Source organism: Ovis canadensis, chromosome 22 (assembly GCF_042477335.2).
Source record: "Ovis canadensis isolate MfBH-ARS-UI-01 breed Bighorn chromosome 22, ARS-UI_OviCan_v2, whole genome shotgun sequence".
NCBI classification, from domain to species: domain Eukaryota; kingdom Metazoa; phylum Chordata; class Mammalia; order Artiodactyla; family Bovidae; genus Ovis; species Ovis canadensis.
The window spans coordinates 66,128,628-66,148,342 of NC_091266.1; the positions used below are offsets into that span (position 1 = coordinate 66,128,628).

At 62.0% G+C, this 19,715-nt stretch overlaps 1 protein-coding gene across 2 annotated transcripts in view; it reads right to left on the minus strand.

Moving 5' to 3' along the window:
• STK32C (serine/threonine kinase 32C) overlaps positions 1 to 19,715 on the minus strand; it is a 72,898-nt gene that overhangs the window by 26,611 nt on the left and 26,572 nt on the right. For both annotated transcript variants that reach the window (XR_011252210.1, XM_069568003.1), the window contains exon 2: positions 5,622 to 5,677. Coding sequence is in view for 1 of the 2 variants with exons in the window: in XM_069568003.1 (XP_069424104.1) it covers positions 5,622 to 5,677 (56 nt within the window). In the remaining variant the exon portion in view is untranslated. The remainder of the gene's footprint in view (positions 1 to 5,621; positions 5,678 to 19,715) is intronic.

Here is a 19,715-nt window from a genome sequence, read left to right on the forward strand (position 1 = left end):
GTTAAAAATGCTCCGATCCGATGAAGTGCTTCCCCAAACGGACGCGTCCTTTGTTCTGAGCATCGCGGTAGTGACACTCGTTGTAAACAAAGGCCAGAGTGAGACACAGCCCCAGGTGCGCCCCAGCGGACAGGACGGCCTCCATAGAAGGCAGGGAGGCTGCCCGGAGGCCCGAGGAGGGGGCCAGGCAGGCAGGAGAGGAAGGCGGGGCGAGGGGGCGGCAGTGACGGGAGCGGGGAGGCAGCGGCTCCTGGGCAGGTTGCATCTGGGAAGGCGGGTGGGTATTTGATTCTTGCCTCCACCGCCCACCACCCACCGCCAGGAAGAAGGTGCGGAAGCGACAGACGTTTGATCTAAAAGTAAACACACAGCTTCCGTGTCCTCAGGTAACCAGAGCCCCAGGGAGAGAGTCCAGGCTTTTGGGAGGAGCAGCAAAAAGGGCCAAGGACGCCCCCACCTGCACAGCAGCCCGCGGCCCCAGCACGAGGGCCAGCGTGGTCTTGGAAGGTGCACGGGGTGGGGGTGCCCCTCAACCAAGCCTGACCTGGGGGGAGGCTGCAAACACCACTGATCCACGTGGCTCGGGGGTCCGAGCGCCCATCAGCAGGTCCTGTGATAATCCTGCCAAGTGTGGCCTGGAGCTGGAAATCAGTTTCCTGGATGCAGAACAGACCCTGCCTGCGGTGCTGGTGAGGCCTCGCTGCACAGACACAGACACACACACACACACGTACACACATGCAGGCACACGCAGGCACACACACACAGGTACACACATACATACATGTACAGAGATACACACATGTACACACATGTACACACAGGCACACAGAGATACACTCAGACACGCACACACATGTACACACAGGCACACACCCATATACACACAGGCAGACACAGGCACACATACACACAGAGACACACATGCACACACAGAGGCACACACACAGACACACACGTACACACACAGACACACACATAAACACAGACAAATAGACACACACAGACAGAGACACACACAGACACGTACACACATGTACACAGGCACATACATGTACACACACAGGCACACTCAGAGAGACACACACAGACACACATGCACACAGACACACACAGAGGCACACACACACAGCAGGGGCAGGGGCACATTTGAAGGCTGGGCCATCGCCAACACCCACAGAAAAATAGACCGATTTTTTCCAATTCTTAATTATTCCACTTTAAATGATCCGCCTTGGAGTACACTGCAGCCAGGTCGTTCAACTGGACAGAACTGGGGAGGCCCAGGCTTCTGGGGGTAGCTTATGCCTGTCACAGTTGCAAAGAACCCTACTTCCTGGCAGCCGCTGAGTACGGGCCCTGCTCTGGGCAGCTGGAGCCTGGATGCAGCCCGAAGGCTGGACTGGGCCCTTCCAGGTTTCCCGATGGCCCCAGAAGGAGGCAGGGCCTGGCCTCGGGCAGGCAGACCCTTCCTCCCAGGCCCCTCCCTATGGGAGGCCCGTAAGTCCTGGGTCGGGGGCCCGTGGCCACACCAGTGGAAATCAGGGCAGCCGGGAGCAGAGGGGCCTGCAGTGCGGCCACGTGTCAGGCTTGCCTGGGCCAAGACAGGGAGATGGGTGTCCAGGCGGGGGGCGCACAGAGCAGCGGGGGCTCCAGGAGACCAGAGCACGGAGGCCACAGCTTCCGAGTCGGGCCCCAGGGAAGCTGAGGGGGTCAAGGAGAGGAAGTGGTCCATCTTCCAGGGAAGCGGAGCTACCACGGGGCCCCGGGGGTCAGCAGGCACCCTGGAAAGCCCGGGGCTCTCCTTCAGGCCCTGCTGGGCACCGTCCACATGCTGGGGTGGGCAGAGACGCTGAGCTTCCTGAGAGCTGTGCCCACGCCAGTTTAGGGCCCTGGGGTGGGGTGGGGGGTTCTCGATCCGGTAACAGGTAGGGGCTGGGGGCTTCTCAGAGCCAAGGACTGAACCCCAGTGGACCCCCCAGCTGGAAGGGGGAGGAGGGGCATGTTTGGAAGAAAGAAATCTGAGGGTGGCCTTGCTTTAGCCTGAGGGTGGGGTCCTTACAAGGATGTATCCAGGGTGCTGAGGAGAGCTCACCTTGGTGGGGGGCAGGGGGCTCCCCAGCACAGGATGAGAGGGCCCTTCCTCCCTCACCCGTGGAACCCCCCAGTCCGGAGTCTGGAGCTACCCTGGTGTCCAAGAACTCCGGAGACGAGGCCACAGCCAGTCCCACAGAGACAGGCCTCTGGGAGTCTGGTGCTTAATGAGCCAGACCCGGAAGCTGGGGCAGAGGCGGAGAAGACCCCACACGCCAGCCCCAGCGGGCGGGCAGGCAGAGGCAGAGAAGACCCCACATGCCAGCCCCAGCGGGCGGGCAGGCAGAGGCGGAGAAGACCCCACACGCCAGCCCCAGCGGGCGGGCGGGCAGAGGCGGCAGGCTGGAGTCTGCAGCCTGGTCCATGGGGCTGGTGTTCCCACCCCTGAGCCAGCGGCGGTCTGAGGTTCCCCAGGGCAGCCACAGGCCAGGCCAGGCTGGGAAGGGAAGAGGGGCGGGGAGCAGGAGGGGACGTAGGGCTGGGGCATCCACATGCAGGCCAGCCCTAAGGACATCTCTGCTTTCGGGGGGACCAATCTTTGTAGACAAAAAATTAATATGCTGATGGTTTACCATTTGTAACAACCACTTCTTTACAATGGTGTTTCCCAAACACCTGCTCAAGATGGCAGCTGGTTAAGCCCGTCCAGCTCGGACTCCCTGGGACCCCCAGAGGCAGAGGTTTGACCCCCAGGGCCCCCCACACCTGCCCAGAGGTCACCTAGAGCTAAGCTGGGGAGAGCAGGCCTAGGAGGGCAGAGACCATGAGCGGGCCCAGCCACCCTGGGGGCCCGCCAGCCCACCCTTCCACACCAAGGACACTCGCTCATGTCTGTCACCCCCTCTCAGCTCTCTGGACTGATGTGTCCCTTGCAGTCTAAGATTTCAGGTATGGACACCAAGGCGGCCCACGCAGGCCCACGGCCCAGCTGCACTGTGGTGCTCGCCCGACCCCCTGGGGCCCACTGCTGGCACGGCCAGGGGAGCCCCCGGCGCCCAGCACCGCATGGGGGCCTGGAGCTGAAAGGGAAGCGGCCGCTGGGCAGCCCCGGTCCCGCCCGGCCTCTCTGCTCTGAGGAGGGCAGCTTCCTCGTGCAGCCAGGTGGCCAAGACGACCCAGACGATCAGGCCACGGAGCCCCGTCCACCCCCACGCCAGCGCGGGCTGGACTCTCACCACTCACAGCTTCCGTTCTGCCTCGGAGAACAAGGCCCTCTATCGTGGGAGACGATTTCTCCGAGAACTTGGAGCTTGGGGGAGGACGGGGTTTGTTCACAGCGTGTGGAGGTTCAGTTCCACCGGATGCAGAGAGCCCGAGGGGCACGGGCTGACGGCCACGCGACAGAAGGGAGGCGCCTAAGACCACTGAGCTGCGCGCTTAAATGCAGCTCGACGGCACCTTCTGTGACGGGTGACTTGCCGTCGCAGAAGACTGGAAACAAAACCAGACACAACGTCCAGTCTTGCCCCCAGGACCGGGTACAGCGAGTTTGGATAATCCATCTCCAGGCCCTCTCCCCCAAAGGTGGAGCTGCCATGAGGTGAACAGCCACCTCGCCAGGGACAGACAGGTCACGCGACATGCCGACCCCCATGCCTGCCTCCAGCAAGGCTGCGGGGGCGCGTCCGGGGCAGCTGCTCTTCACAGTGGCTGCCCGCAGGGTGGAAGGTGGCTCCAGCAGTCCCTAAGGCCAGTCTTCACCGGGTGTCCAGGCACGCCTGAGCCCTGGCACACCCTCTGAAACAAGGCCACGTGCAGACAGCTGCGCATGGAAGCAGACTCCAAGTCCTAACCCCCTCTCCTGCTGGGGTCACCGCCCCGGCCACGGGAAGAAGCGGAGGGGCCAGCGCCCTCCTTCCAGACACGTCCTGGCACCCAGCCCCGCGGCCCAAGGACCCCTGGAGGCCCGACTGGGGGCCCAATTAGGAAGCAGGAAGCTGCCCTACAATTACATGGTGACTTGCATCTGAGATAAAAGCCTGGCAGGACCCCATGCTTCCTCTAATTACCCCAAGCAAGCACCATCTCTGGGCCCTCCTGTCTCTCCACTGCACCAGCCCCGTCTCTGGGCCCTCCTGTCACCCCACTCCACCAGCCCCATTTATGGGACCCTGCTTTTCAAAGCCAAGACCTGGCTGGAGGAGCCAGAATCCTGGGGTCAGTGGAGACTGTGGGCAGAAGGGCAGCCTGCTGTGCTTGTGAGGCGGGAGGACCGTCCCCGGGCAGAAGTACAGAGGTCTCAGCCTGGGGGTGGGGGTGAGGAGGGCACAGCGCCAGGCCCACCAGCCTCACCAGCCTCACCAGCCTCACCAGTCTCACCAGCCTCACCAGCCTCACCAGCCTCACCTCCCCCAGTCAGTCTTTGCCCTGAGGGTTCCCAATCTCCTTCCCAGACCCACTTTGGGAACATCTGGTTGACCCCAAAGCCATCCCTTTCAAACCCGGTCTTGGCCGACGTCCAGCCTTCGCCCTGGTGGGGGAGGCAGCTTCCTCTAGGCCCCGCCTGCCCACCCACCTCCCACACCCCCATTCTCCGTTGGGAGAGGCCAGGTGGCAGAGACTGTCCCAGGTGCCGTCAGTCTGACACACTCACCAACCAGCAACCTCATCTTTTGGATCAACTGTCTCTGCACAACCGACAAAAGGCCAGGGCCCATCAGTTGGGTCCTGGCCGCAGAGACAGTAGCGGTCCTCGCCCCCTAACACGTGGAGCACTTCAGGGCCTCTGTGCCAAGGGGCTCACTTCTCTGGCCTACAATCCCCCCCGCCCATGACCCGAGGCAGCACCGGGTGTGACACGGGGACGGGGGGTGGGCAAGGGCGTCCCAGTGCCCGCACGAGCCTCCTGGGCTGAAACACGGAGCGCAAAGGCCCCCTCCACCCCAGCCTCGGAGCCAAAAAGCAACTGTCCTTTCAGAAGTGACTCATTTACAACAGGCCCATCAGGCAGAGTCCCAGGAGCTAATTCTAACCTTTGCAGAGGCTTATTCAGCCTTTGGAGTTATAATTACCCCCAATCTCTGGGCAGGATAAGGCTGCAATCAGGAGCTTGGGTCCGGCCAAGAGAAAGTGGAGAACGGGCTCGGGGAGCCAGTGCGGGGCAGGGCCCCGTGGCTGCCACCTGGGTCCTGCCCCTGCCCACCTGGAGGGACCAGCACAGGCCTGGCCTCTGGGCTCCAGACGTGGGGGGCTGGTCCCCCATGGAGCGGCTTCTCAAGCACATCCCTCCCAAGCCTCGAGCTGCTGTCTGCTGTAGAATGGGGCTTGTGTGAAGGGTGAATGGCCTCAGGGTCTCGGCCCCAGAAGAGCCCAGGGACGCGCCATCTGCACCCCCAGCTCCCAGCCGAGCTACAAGAACCCAGAGACCTGGGCTGGGAGAGCTTAGTGGCGGTGGGCTCAGGGGCAGCCCACCTGAGGCCCCTAGCATCGCTGGCCTGCCCTGCGGGCAACATACCCACACGCTCCACCAGACCCAGGCGGCCGGCCTTGCCCACACACGTCCAGCCCAGCCCCATCCACAGCCTTACCTTGCCGAAGCTGCCCTTCCCGATGGCACGCAGGATCTGGAAGTGGTCCAGGTTCACTGCAGAGAGAGCAGAGGGGTGCCAGGTGAGGGGGCCGCAAGACCAGTGCCCACCAGGGCCCCACGCTGCAGGGAGCCCCCAACACTGCAGGGAGCCCCCCAACACTGCAGGGAGCCCCCCGACACTGCAGGGAGGCCCCGATACTCTGGGGATTCCCCTCACAATTCAAGGAGCTCCTCAACACTGCAGGGAACCCCCTGACACTGCAGGGAGACCCCAACACTGCAGAGAGACCCCAACACTGCAGTGAACCCCCCAACACTGCAGATAGACCCTGACACTTCAGGGAACCCCCAACACTGCAGGGAACCCCCCAACCCTGCAGGGTGCCCCCCAACACTGCAGCGAGCCCCCCAGTCCTGCAGGGCGCCCTTGCAGGTACCCAGCGGTCCACCTCGCCCTGAGAGGGGTCAGGACAGCCACGGTGCTGCAGGGGGCCCTGACCCAAGGCAGAGAGGGGGCCCCGGGGCCGGGCAGCACTCCCTCCTGGGTGCACTGTAGGGGGAGTCCAGGCCATACCGCCCACAGACGGGACACGATCAGAGCGCACGGCGTCCAGAGCAGCCCCCAGCGAGAGCTGCCCCAAATCCCCAAAGACCCTCGGGCACCCCTCCCGCAGCCTCGGCGGCTGTGCCCCGCGGGTATCTCCGGACCAGCTCGAGGGGGGCCTGTAAGGGCCCCCGGATGGTAACAGAGCCGCCCACTGTCTAAGAGAGACCCCTCAAGGCCTCACTTCTGTGGACTTTCTCCACGGAGTCTGACAGAGAGCCCCCGAGCCCCAGGGAGAGTCCAGTGTTTGTAACCATCACGGCCTCCTGAGACATGCTCCCTGGCGCACAGACCTGTCTGCGAGAAACCCTCCCAAGCCTGTCGACCTGCAGGCCGGCGCCGGCCAGACCCGGGAACACTGCACAGCTCTCACGCCCCAAGAGGCGGGTGCGGGCGACCTGGTCCTCGCAGGGACAGTGTCCCTCAGCCAGCTCGGGACTGCCCTCTGCCCTGGGTGCCCGCAGGACCTCGGGATCTAGGGAGGTCCCCATGGGCAGCAGGGGAGAGGGTGGGGCATCGGGGCACGGGGCAGAGCAGCTGGGGGATGGGTCTGCGGGGCTCAGGGCCCAGCTCCCCACCCGCCTGCCCAGTCCGCTTCTGGATCCGGCCAGCTGCCGCCTGAAGACCCCCAGCTCCCTCCTCATTCGCCTGTGTGCCCACGGTCAGCGTAGCTCGGCTGCTTCTGCGCAGAGTGGAGGATGGGGCCGTGTCCGTGTCCTCCACGGGAACCACCACCGAGCCTGTGGAGGGCGTCCACTGTGCACAGGCCAGGCCGCCCAGACAGGGGCCTGGGACAGACGGCGGTCCCTCCCTCCCTGGGCGCTGCGTGCCCTTCTGCCCCTACCACAGCCCCAGCAGAGCCCTGAGCACGGGCACCTCCGAGCCACGAGCTGGCAAAGTGCTCAGCAAACAAATGGTCGCTTTTAGAGAAAGCCACAAATTCCGGACTTTTGTGTTTCCAGCAGAGAAAAAAGGGAACAAAGCAGCATTAAGTAAGAGGCCAGAAGCACAAGGCAGCCCCGTGCCTGCCTGTAAGGGGGCTCCTCACGGGGCTGAGTGGACGGGTCGGCAGAGACGTCAGAGGCCCCGGGCACCAAGCCAGGCTGTGGGGCAGGCGAGCACTCCGGGCTGTGGTCTGCACCGGGCAGCCCGCAGTGCCAGCCTGTGGTCTTGACACAACTCTCCCTGCTTCCTGAGACACCACCAGGATGGCTGCAGATCCCAGACCGCAGACTGCGCGGTGGACGATGAGGGGAGCTGCCCATTAGAAGCCGGGGGGGAGGGGAGCCCGGATGTGGCTGGCAGGCGTCTCAGGAGCGCTGGGGCCGAGCTCCGGGGCAGGCCCAGCGCCACGTAGGCGCACACGGCGTCAGACCAGAAGCCACGAGCAGGGATCGTCCCTGAGGGTGGCCCCCACCCCGGGGACCCAGCTTCAAGGTGGGGCTGGCCCAGACCCCTCCAGGAGAGCCTCAAGCCCACCCACTGACCAGGGTCACTCTGAGCTCCAGTGACCACGCCTCCACCCTGACGCCCACACCTCGTCTACCCCTGCCCGCCCACAGGGCCACCGCGCAGGATGGCTGCCACCCATCCCCAGACCCTGCCTCACGGCCCCCGACAACTGAGACCCAGAGGCTGCTTTGGGCCCCTCCTGCACCCAGGCTGGCTTTGGCAACACACCAGCCTCTGCACCCACTCCGGGCAGGACGGCACGCCCCGTGAGCACCCACCCCGCCCGGTGCCAGGGCGAGGCTTTCAGCCCACCTCTGGCTCTCCTTCGGGCCTTCGATGACAACGGAACAAAGGGAACCGCTGCCGGGACCTGTCGCAAGAGTGGGGGCAGGCCTGCGGCAGCGAGGCTGCAAGCCGGAGGGTGCAGTGAGACCCGCTCACACCAGCCCACCAAGGACGCCCTGAAAACGCGGGCAAGTCCCCCAGCGCTGAACCAACCAGAGGAGGGGGCTGGGGCTGCCGGACCTCCGAAACCAACAGAGGCAGGGGTGTGTGCACAGAGGCGGGGGTCCCAGGGCAGAGAGGAGGCAGGGCACACTGTGTCCACTTTCCTCCCAACTTTCTGGCCACAGCTGGGCAGGGCTCTGTGGCCCAGGGAGGCGCTGGGGGCCCCAGTGCTGAGGAACAGAGGAACAAGGCTCCAGTGGGAGGGGGTCGCCGGGACGCTCAGCACACTTGCCCCTGCGTCCAACACCTCCCGGGTCACAGCGCCCGAAAGAGGCCCCAGCAGTCCTGTCTGACCTTGACCCGTCTCTGCCGGGAGCCTGAGTCCTGCGCGTGTCTGCTCGGGCCCGCAAGGACACCAGGGGCCCCGCGACCACAAGGCACAGACTCCTCTTGAGGTGGATGAATATTTTAAAACAAGGGTTTTGAGAACACTTATTCTTCAAGGCGGGCTTTCATGTGCAGAGCTGGCCATCGGAAGCACAGCGGTTGCTATGAAAATAGGTCATTTTGACCCAGCCAACTAAGCATGAGTAGAGGGAGGTTTTAATTCTATTTCACAAGGGTCAAGGTGCCAACACCAGCTCCCAGCAGCACCCATGGCCTCGCAGGAGGCCACAGCATCCTCTCTGCGGGCCCTGGCTTGGCCCACCATCACCGGCCTGAGACCCGGGGTCACAGGCCTCTTTCCTTATAACCGTCTCAGCACCAAAGCCCAGGGGCCCAGGCAGAGCTCTGTTCCCCACAGGGTTCTCGGCCACGTTCCCAGATGGGGTGTTTCTCGTCTGATCTACGGGCTTCCCCAGGAGACCACCACCCCCAGGAAAACGCAAGGAGCTCCTTTCTGGAAGCGGGGCCGACACTCCGACAGCCCCGTGTCCACGGAGACTTACTGTCCCCGTGCCGCCTGGACACAGGGGGCCTGGCCCTGTCGCCCTCAGCCTGCACCGTCGGTCCCGCTGGTGGCCAGGAGGGGAAGGCCACGGGCAAAGAAGGGCAGGGATGAGAGGGGCAGCGGCCCGCCGAGTACCCAGCGAAGCAGCAGAGAAAGGCGAACACTGCCTCTTGGGCAGGAACCACCAGACCCGAAGCAAGAAGGCCAGTAATGTCTGAACACTTTTTCCCCACAATAAAACCATCAGCGCTTTGTGCATGCCTGGCGCAGCTTTCTTTTCCACACGAGAGGGGGACGCCCTGGCACCGACCGCTGTCAGGGTTCAGCACCCAGGTCAGCGCCCACCCCCATGGGGACGAGGCCCCTCCCGACAAGCCATGGTCGGAGCACGCAGGGTCCCCTGAGACTCCAGGTGCAGACGGCACTGCTCCCACAGGCAGGGGCTTTTCTTAAAACTGACAAAGCTGCCTCGAGGCAGAGTAAAAATAGACAGCTGAGTCTGAGTCACCACCATGGCTACCAGCAAGGATGCCGGAGCCCGGGGGTGGTCGCTCCCCGGAGGCCTGGAGGGGCAGCCTGGCTCACGACCGCCGCCCTCACGTCCTGCCTCCCGCAGTCCGAGACAGCATGGCAGCTGCATCTGGGGGGCAGGCCCGGCCCAGACTGGAGCCGGAATCCAGGCCAGCCCACCTCCCCTGGGCACCTAGGCCCTCAGAGCATTCTTGGCCTCGAGAGAATCCACCCCAAGGCGGGGATCACGTGGAAAGGGTGGTCACAAACCACATGCCACGTGTTGCGGACACTCACGCCCAAGGTGACTGAACTGACCCAGAAAACCCATCAGAGAAAATCACCCAACACTTCCGAGGCCCGCAGAGCTGTGTGGACACAGGGCAGTTCCCGCCTGGCCACACACCCAGGCCCAGGCCCGCCCCGCCTCCCGGGGCGCCCACCCCGCCTCCCGGGGCACCTCCCTGCCTCCCGGGGCGCCCACCCCGCCTCCCGGGGCGCCTCCCCGCCTCCCGGGACATCCACCCCACCTCTCTGCCTCCCGGGGCGCCTCCCTGCCTCCCGGGGCGCCCACCCCGCCTCCCGGGGCGCCTCCCTGCCTCCCGGGACATCCACCCCACCTCCCTGCCTCCCGGGGCGCCTCCCTGCCTCCCAGGACATCCACCCCACCTCCCTGCCTCCCGGGGCGCCTCCCCGCCTCCCGGGACATCCACCCCACCTCCCTGCCTCCCGGGGCGCCTCCCCGCCTCCCGGGACATCCACCCCACCTCCCTGCCTCCCGGGGCGCCTCCCCGCCTCCCGGGACATCCACCCCACCTCCCTGCCTCCCGGGGCGCCTCCCCGCCTCCCGGGACATCCACCCCACCTCCCTGCCTCCCGGGGCGCCTCCCTGCCTCCCGGGACATCCACCCCACCTCCCTGCCTCCCGGGGCGCCTCCCTGCCTCCCGGGACATCCACCCCACCTCCCTGCCTCCCGGGGCGCCTCCCTGCCTCCCGGGACATCCACCCCACCTCCCTGCCTCCCGGGGCGCCTCCCTGCCTCCCGGGACATCCACCCCACCTCCCTGCCTCCCGGGGCGCCTCCCTGCCTCCCAGGACATCCACCCCACCTCCCTGCCTCCCGGGGCGCCTCCCCGCCTCCCGGGGCGCCCACCCCGCCTCCCGGGGCGCCTCCCTGCCTCCCGGGACATCCACCCCACCTCCCTGCCTCCCGGGGCGCCTCCCTGCCTCCCAGGACATCCACCCCACCTCCCTGCCTCCCGGGGCGCCTCCCTGCCTCCCAGGACATCCACCCCACCTCCCTGCCTCCCGGGGCGCCTCCCTGCCTCCTGGGGCGCCCACCCTGCCTCCCAGGGTGCCCAGCCAGCCCTCCTGTGTGATGGACACAGGCACACACAGGGGCCTGGTCAGCAGACGGGCACCCCACGGACATGCCGAGGCCCTGACCTGTTCATCACCACTCGTCCCTCAAGGCTGGAGGTCTGCGGGGACCGAGACCCAGGGCAGGAGCAGGCCATCCGCGGGGGCCCCATGCTCAGCATCGCATTTACCTCTCAGAGCAACAGGGTGCGGGGCAGGCATCCCTGAGAGTCTCTGAGGGACCCAGGGTGAGAAGGATTCGGTTCTCTGCTGCCCGCCCCACCTCGAGGGAGGCCCTGTGACCAGGGGCTTCCTTGGGCCTAGAGGACGTCCGGAAACCCCTGGACGAGAAGGTGAAAGGCGGAAAACAGGGAATCATGTGCGCTCTGGCCGGCGCGCCAGGTTGCCGCGCAGTGGGGAGGGCACCCTCAGGCTGCTCCTGGGCACCGGGCGACCGCCAAGCACCACATGCACCGCCCCCAGAGGGGGAGGACCCGGCAGCACCTCCACCCCCTCCACTGTCCTGCCCCGGGCGGCACAGGCGGCAGGCCCTGGACGGGGGACAGGCCTCCTCTGTGCCCAAGCACCCCTCCCGCAGCCCCGGGGCCCTGGCTCGGCCCCTCGTCAGGGTGGGGGCCATCTTCCCGGCAACCACCCCCAGGGCCGGTGCGCCCCTCCATCTGAGACACTCCTGCACCCTCAGGCCGTTCTCCCGGAAGCCCCTGCAGGCCCCTTGGACCACTCATTGCCCGCTCTGGGGGTCAGTGTCCACCCGTGCCCCCCAGCCTGTCCGGGGGAGGTGGGGCACCCAGAGCCCCGTGCCTTCCCCCACTGCACCTCTCCCGCCAGCCCGGCGCCTAGCCGGAGGCCAGGGGCATGCCCTCACCCCGTCCCTCCAAGAGGCAGACAGGCCAGGATGTGGCTGCCAGGAGGCAGAGTGCAGGCCTCCGGGGGCCAGGCTCCGGAACAGTCTGCGCCTGGGGTCTGGAGGCGGGGGCCGCATGGATGGGGGACCAGCAGGCGGCCAAGGCCACACTGCCCACCCGGGGGCCTCGGGGACCCTTGCAGAGCCCCCCTCTTTATCCTGGCTCCAGTTCCATTCCTGACAGCAGCGTCTCCAGAGCCCAGGAACTGTCATGAATTAGTGATTAAGCCGACAGTCAGATCGATACAGTGTCTCCACCGCTGGGCCCAGCTTCTCCGGCCGCAGGGAGGTCGCCCGGGGCGGGTAGGCTCTCCACTTGCTGAGGCTGGGCAGCTGTGCTGCCCCCGAGCCGCCCAGGGGGTCCTGCAGCCCAAGGCCCACCTCTGGCTGCCTCCATCAGCCGGATTCACCCGGTACCAGTACCACCAGCAGGACAGGCCTCCGGGCCCCCTCACCAGCTGTGAAAGCTGCCCAGGGCCCGCAGACCAGACGTGCAGACAGACGGGAGGGCACCAAGGCCCCAGGTGCTGGGAGGGGTGCCCTGGCTTAGCTAGTGGGTTGGGGGCAGGGGAGGAGAGGAGGAGCCCACACCGAACCCCAAGCCCCAAGGCGGGTCTGCCCTGCAAAGCACGCCAACCCCTGTCCTGACACGACCCCGCCCACCTTCTGGGCACCCCGCCCACCTTCTGGGCACCCCGCCCTCCTCAGCACGGTGGGAGACCCCAGCAAACCTGAGTCTGGATTCTGGGGAGTGTGCCTCCTGCGTGCTGGGGGCCAATTCTGGGAGTACAGCATTGGGTCCTCCAGGAAGAAAATCTGGGCCAGAGCGCAGACCGCCGGGAGAGGAACAGAGCCAGGCACCATGGGAGCGGGCAGCCCCGCAGGCCTGCATCCACAGCAGCCCAGCCCCGACCCCCGAGAGCGGGCCTGGCGGCACACGTGATCAGAGCAGGATAGGAACCCCGGGCGGCAGCAGCGGGCCCTGGGCTGTGTGCAGGGAGCTGGCCCCTGGAGGGAATAGGAGACGGTCCTGACGGCTGGGGACACAGGGAGGGCCTGGCTAGAGGTCGAGGCCCGCATGCGGCGAGATGCCTGTCTCGGCTCAGGGGCTAGAAAACGCTTGTCTGCCTACATCTTTCCATCTGCAGCCTCAGGTTCCCAGCTGAGGCCCTGCCGCCTTCCCCACGGAGGACGGGTGGACGGAGGGCTGGAGCTGAAGCGAGGGGCAGCAAGGCCCCGGGTGCCTCCGAGCAGCAGTGCCGGGAACATGGACACAGGCCTATGGCTCTGCTGCAGGGCCCACCGCCCAGCCTCTGTCCTCCCGGGTCTGAGTACTGCATCCTCCAGGTCCGCATGCCAGAACAGGCTTCCTTCTTGGGGCCGAGGGATACTCCAGGGTATGGAGAGCCCACGGCTTATCTCCGCACCCACGGGGGACACCAGGCTGCCTCCACGTCTCCTCGGCTGTGGACAAACCCTCGGAGGTGGAACTGCTGGATCCAACAGCAATTCAGTGTTTTTTTCAGGAACCGTTACACTGTCCCCTGGGCTTCCCGGGTGGTCAGTGGTGAAGAATCTGCCTGTGATGCAGAAGACACAGGAGACGCCTGGACCCCTGGGTCAGGAAGAGCCCCCGGAGGAGGGCACGGCCACCCACTGCAGTGTCCTTGCCTGGAGAATGCCAGGGACAGGGGAGCCTGGCGGGCTACAGTCCACGGGGTCACCAAGAGCTGGACACGACAGCGACTCAGCATGCACACACGCACACCCACACACACCCACACACCCACACACACACACACTCATACACACACACTCACACACACACTCTCATGCACACACACTCATACACAGACACACACTCATACACACACTCACACACTCACATAGACACACACACCCCACCCACACACTCATACACACACTCACACACACACACTCACAGACACAGACACACACACACACACCCCCACACCCCCACCCCCACACACACTCACACACACACTCTCATACACACACACACACACTCTCATACACCCCCCCACACACACACACTCTCATGCACACACACTCACACAGAGACACACACACTCATACACACACTCACACACACACACACTCACAGACACAGACACACACACACCCCCACACCCCCACCCCCACACACACTCATACACACACTCATACATGCACACACACACACAGACACAGACACACACACCCTCCCACCCACACACACACACACTCACATACACACACAGACACACACACTCTCATACACACACACTCATACACACACACAGACACACACACACACACCCCACACACACACACTCATACACACAGACACACACACTCATACACACACTCACACACACACTCATACACACACACTCACACACACACACTCATACATGCACACTGACACACACAAAGACACAGACACACACACACCCACACACACTCTCATACACACACACACACACCCCACACACACACTCATACACACACACACACACACCCACATACCCACACACACTCTCATACACACACACACACCACACATACATTCACACACACACTCTCATACACACACACCCTCACACTCACACATTCACACACACACTCATACACGCACAAACACACCCTCACACACCCATACACACAGACACACACACACACATACCCACACACACACACAGTCTCATATACACACACTCTCATACACACACACACACACTCTCATACACACACACACTGTCTCCCACACACACACACACACTCACACACACACTCTCACACACACACAGACACACACACAGACACAGAGACACACAGACACACACTGTCCCCACACACACACACATACACTCTCACACACACACACTCACTCACACACACACACACACACACCCCGTCCCCCACACCCGCACCAGCACTTGCTCTTTTCTGGGTTTTCAGAGCGGGGGCGCTCCAGGGGATCCATGAGCAATCAAGTGCCCAGGGTGCCAGGGTGGGGCTGCCACAGGCTGCCTGCCCGGGAAGGGGTGTGTGCACATGTGTGTGTCTGCAGTGTGCCTGCATGCTTACACACATGTGCATGTGTGGTTGTGTGTGCAGAAGCCCACCCAGGCCTGCAGCCCCTCAGCCGGCCGACTCCAGGTCCCCAAAGGCCCCCATCCCAGGACCTCGGGCTGTGCCGCGCACATCACACTAAACTTCATCTCTGCAGGTGGGAGCCCACCCTCAGCCCACCTGGGCGCCTCCCCTGCAGCTCCCCAGACGCCCAGGCCAGCTGGGAGTGCACGTGCTCCCCATCGGGGCTGGGATATAACGGACCTCCAGGGGGATGCACACGGGCCGCCCCTCAGTGGGGGGGGTCAGGCCAGCTGGGAGTGTAGTCCTGCACGCGCTCCCCGGCAGGGCTGGGATGTAACCGGCCTCCCAGGGGACACACCCAGACCGCCCCTCAGTGGGGGAGTCGGGCTCACACCTGCCTGGCCAGATCCCTCAGCACGGGCGGCAGGCTCCCCACCGTCCCCGCCTCACAGAGGCCGCAGCAGTTGCCACGGTTCTGCCCCTGGACGAGGTCGGGGCACACGGGTCACGAGGCTCAGAGCCATGCACACCGCCACACTCTCAAGCCTGACTCAGGGAGGAAGCGTGGGCAGGGCCCTGGAGCCGGGGGGAGAAGGCCCCTGACGAAGAGGCCCCCCAGCCCACACACCAGCCCCCAGGTGCTGAGCTGGAGAGACACCCCGAAGGCCCCCCTGAGAGGGAACGGCCAGCCGGGCTCAAGGCAGGGGACAGGGAACGGCCAGCCGGGGTCAAGGCAGGGGACAGGGCAGCTTCCGGGCGGCGGAAACGCACCAAAAGCTGTGAGTCTCAGTCTACCACGGCGGGTTTACGTGGAGTTCACCTCGGTCGGCACGTCGGCGTCATCGAACATGAGGCTCGCGACGGTGCAGCATCTGCGCGGGACAGGCCTGCGTTTCCTATTCAGGGCGATCGCCTCGGGGGGGTCAGGGCAGGACAGCCCTCAACCCCACTCTTTCTCGACAGAAGGGTAAGCAAGTCACGTGTACAGCTAGAGCAGCTTGTCCTGACGTTAGACAATACAAAATTCATAAGAACCCCAGCCTCATCCATCAAGTCTGCGTTTTATTTATACTCAGCCTCGTTTCAGAAAAGGATTGGAGGCAGTGACCCATTTCCTTGGCCCGGTGCTGCCGCCGGGCAGACGTGGGAGCTGACCGTCCAGCGGCCCAGGCCGGCCCCTCCTCGGTCCAGCTGGCTGGGGACTCAGCTCCCATCACAGGTGCCAGGCCCGGCCCACTGGACAGAAGTGGGGCTTCCGGGCACAGAGCAGGGGTGGGGCAGAAGGCTGGGGAGTGGACGGTCCCCACACGCTGGAGCCCAAGGCTGCAGCCAGCACGTTGGAACCGAGATGGGGCGAGCTGGTCAAGGCAATGTGCCCCGCGCCCGGCCGGCCCATCTCTCAGGCCACCCGCTCCTCACCACAGGCCTTTGAGGTCAGAGCCCCCCGTCCAGCCTGCACCCAACTGAGCCAGGGCCACGGGGGCCTGGGGTCCCGGCTGGCTCTGCGTCCTCCCCTGGCCTGCTGGCCGTCCCGTGCTGACAGCTCACACCCTCATGTCCACTCGGTGATGGCCACTAGCGTCCAGCTCGCTGAGGCCCCTCCTCCAGGACCATGTTCTTCCTCGAACATTTCCAATCAGTCTGTCAAATTCTTTGGAATTCAGTGAGTCTGTACGTCAGTTTGGAGAAAGCTGGCACCCTTCCCACACTCATACCCTGCACTCATTTAGGGCCACACTTCTCCACACAGAGGTTGCACAGCTGTCGCACAACGTGTCCACGAGCTTTTCTGAGGCGTAACTGACACACAGCAGACGCAGCCCCGAGGTGCAAGACTGATCGGCATGAACGCACACGTGCACACAGCCAGGAACTGCACCACAGGCAGGGGCGGCCGGCCGCAGGCCCCGTCAGGGAGCAAGGCCCACCTCCGAGGGGGCGTGTGCTCGCCATGCGTTTACCCACAGCATTCAGAACATGTGAAGAGCTCCCACAAATCAAGAAAAGGACTACAGCAAGAGAAAACTCACAGAAGTCTTGAATAGGCACTTCATGAAAGAGGACATCCTGACGACCAGCCAGCCAGCAGGAGACAGAGCTCCATGCTTTACCAGCAGGGCTGCAGAAATAAACCGCGGAGGGGCTCCACACCCCCCCCCACCAGAGCCTGGAACTACAAGAGGCTGGCAAAAAGGAAGCTGGCCAGGGCGTGACCACCATCGCTGGCGGCGGTGCAGCTGCTCAATACTTCCAGAACTGTTGGTCAGTAGCTGGTAAAGTTGAATGGATAAGATCCTACAGTCCCCAAACAGCCCCCAAACAGCCCCCAAACCAAAACTAATTGAATTTTTAAATAAGAATCAATACAACACTGTAAAGCAATTACCCTCCATTAAAAATTTAAAAAATTAAATAAACAGATCCTATGGCCCCGCCCATCACCACCCGGAAACGCACACCTCTGTTCACCAAAAGACACACACAAAGAAGCTGGAAGAGGCACACCCTGGCGTGTACCCAGATGCCCAGCATCAGCAGAACGGGTCAACAATGCTGATCTTTTCGCACAGAGAGTTCCAGACAGAAGGGCAGGAACAGACTGCGGCGGCAGCCAGCACGTCCGCCGGGCCTCGCAGGGGCGCCTGTTGAGAGAAAGCAGCCAGACACGTGTGCTCCTCGTTTGCCTTTCATCTATTTTCAATCGTAGGACGATTGTTTCCCAATATTGTGTTGGGTCCTGCCATACATGAGCACGAATCAGCCATAGGTATACGTACGTCCCCTCCCTCGTGAACCTCCCTCCCGCCTTTTCTGTTTTAGAAAAATACATATGTTCCTGTTACTAGACGCAGAATCTACAAATGTCTATTGTGTTCACCGTTAATTGTGATCTCTTATTCCCTTGCCAACTTGTGTCTCCTTGACCTAAAAATGATGGAAATATCCTGAGACCTCCCACTACAATGTCGGGCTTACTGATTCTTCTCAGCAGGTCCTTCCTGTGTTCTGGGGCTACTCTGCCAGGACACACAAGTTTAAAAGCAAAATATGTCAGGTGTTTAGGAGGCAGCTGAGGGGTGCAAAGAGGGAAACTCATAGCTCTAAGTGTGTGTGTGATGAGTTGGACAGCAATCCCATGGACTGCAGCCCACCAGGATCCTCTGCCCATGGGATTCTCCAGACAAGAGTACTGGAGTGGGTTGCCATCTGCTCCTCCAGGAGAAGCTCTAAGTTCTCAAATCAGAAAACAAGGTATCTGACTGACTCGCGTTGATGTATGGCAGAAACCAAAGCAATGCTGAAGAGCAATCACCCTCCAACTAGAAATAAATAAACTCAAAACAGAAGAGAACACGAAGAAGAAGGGTATAAAATAAAAGGAAAAACTAGCAAAGAATGGAGACGAGCTAAATAGAGACAAACAGTTCAGGGGCTTCAACAAAGCCCAAAGCAGCCTTTATAAGGTCCATAAATCCATGAAGCCGCTGGAAGAGGAAATCTTTCAAAAAGAGAGAAAACACAAATATTGAAGATGTTAGAAAGAGGATGTCATTGCAGCCCCTACAGGCACTTAAAAGCTAGTAAACAAAGATCATGGACAGCTTCATGTCATCAGATTACACTACGTGGACGGAACGAGAAAATTTCCTGAAATACATAATTTACCAAACTAACACACAAATAAATACAGTCTGAACAACCTTATATCTGTTTTTTTAAAATAATGCATTCCTACTTGACAATCATCATATGAAAAGAACTCCAGCCCAGTGACTTTAGCAGTGAAGTCCACCAAATTTTTTGGAAAGAAATGACATGCCGCCGTCTTACAGCCTAATTCAGAAAACAGAGACAATGAGCGCTTCTTAACTCTTCCCATGAGACCAGTATTTTTCTGATATCAAGATCTGATAAAGATATTACAAGAAAAGAAAATTATAGACCAATATTCTTCATGAGCATAGATGTAAAATTCCTCAATGAAACAAGGGCAAGTTAGCAGCAATATATATATCACGACTGAGGTTTATGCCAGGAATGCAAGGTTGGTTTGCCTTTGAAAATCCATTGCTTTGAGTCACACTACACTGAGAGAACAGACTAGGAAACATACGGTCACCTCCACAGATGCAGAAAATGCAGTTTGCTGTGAGTCAGCCACGGCTGCCAACATACCTCACACAACAGCATTCGCCAAAAGCTGCCAACATACCTCACACGACAGCATTTGCCAAAAGCTGCCAACATACCTCACACGACAGCATTCGCCAAAAGCTACAGCCAGTCACGATGAAGACACTCAGCAAACCAGAGCAGAGCAGAACTTCCCCGCTGAGAGGACGCCTGCAAAAGGTCAGCAGCTGAACCGCACAAGATGGGGACAAAGTGAACACTGTCCCCGCGCTGGGGAGCAAGGCAAGGCTGGCTGCTCTCACCACTTCCCTCAACACGGCCCCGCCCCAGCCAGCAACGCGAGGAGTTTAACAGAGATCGGAAAGGAAGAAGTCAAGGTGTGTTGATTCACAGGTGACATAGCTGTTTACCGAACAAGTCTTAGGGAATCGACAAACCCCTCTAGGATTATAATAGTAAGTGAATTAAGAGAGGCCACGGGATGCAAGGTCTACACAAAATGGATTAGATCCCTAATACATAGTAACGAACCACTGAGACTTTTAAAAATTCCACTAACAATAGCACCAAAAGCATCAAATACACAGAAATATATCTGAAGAAAAATGG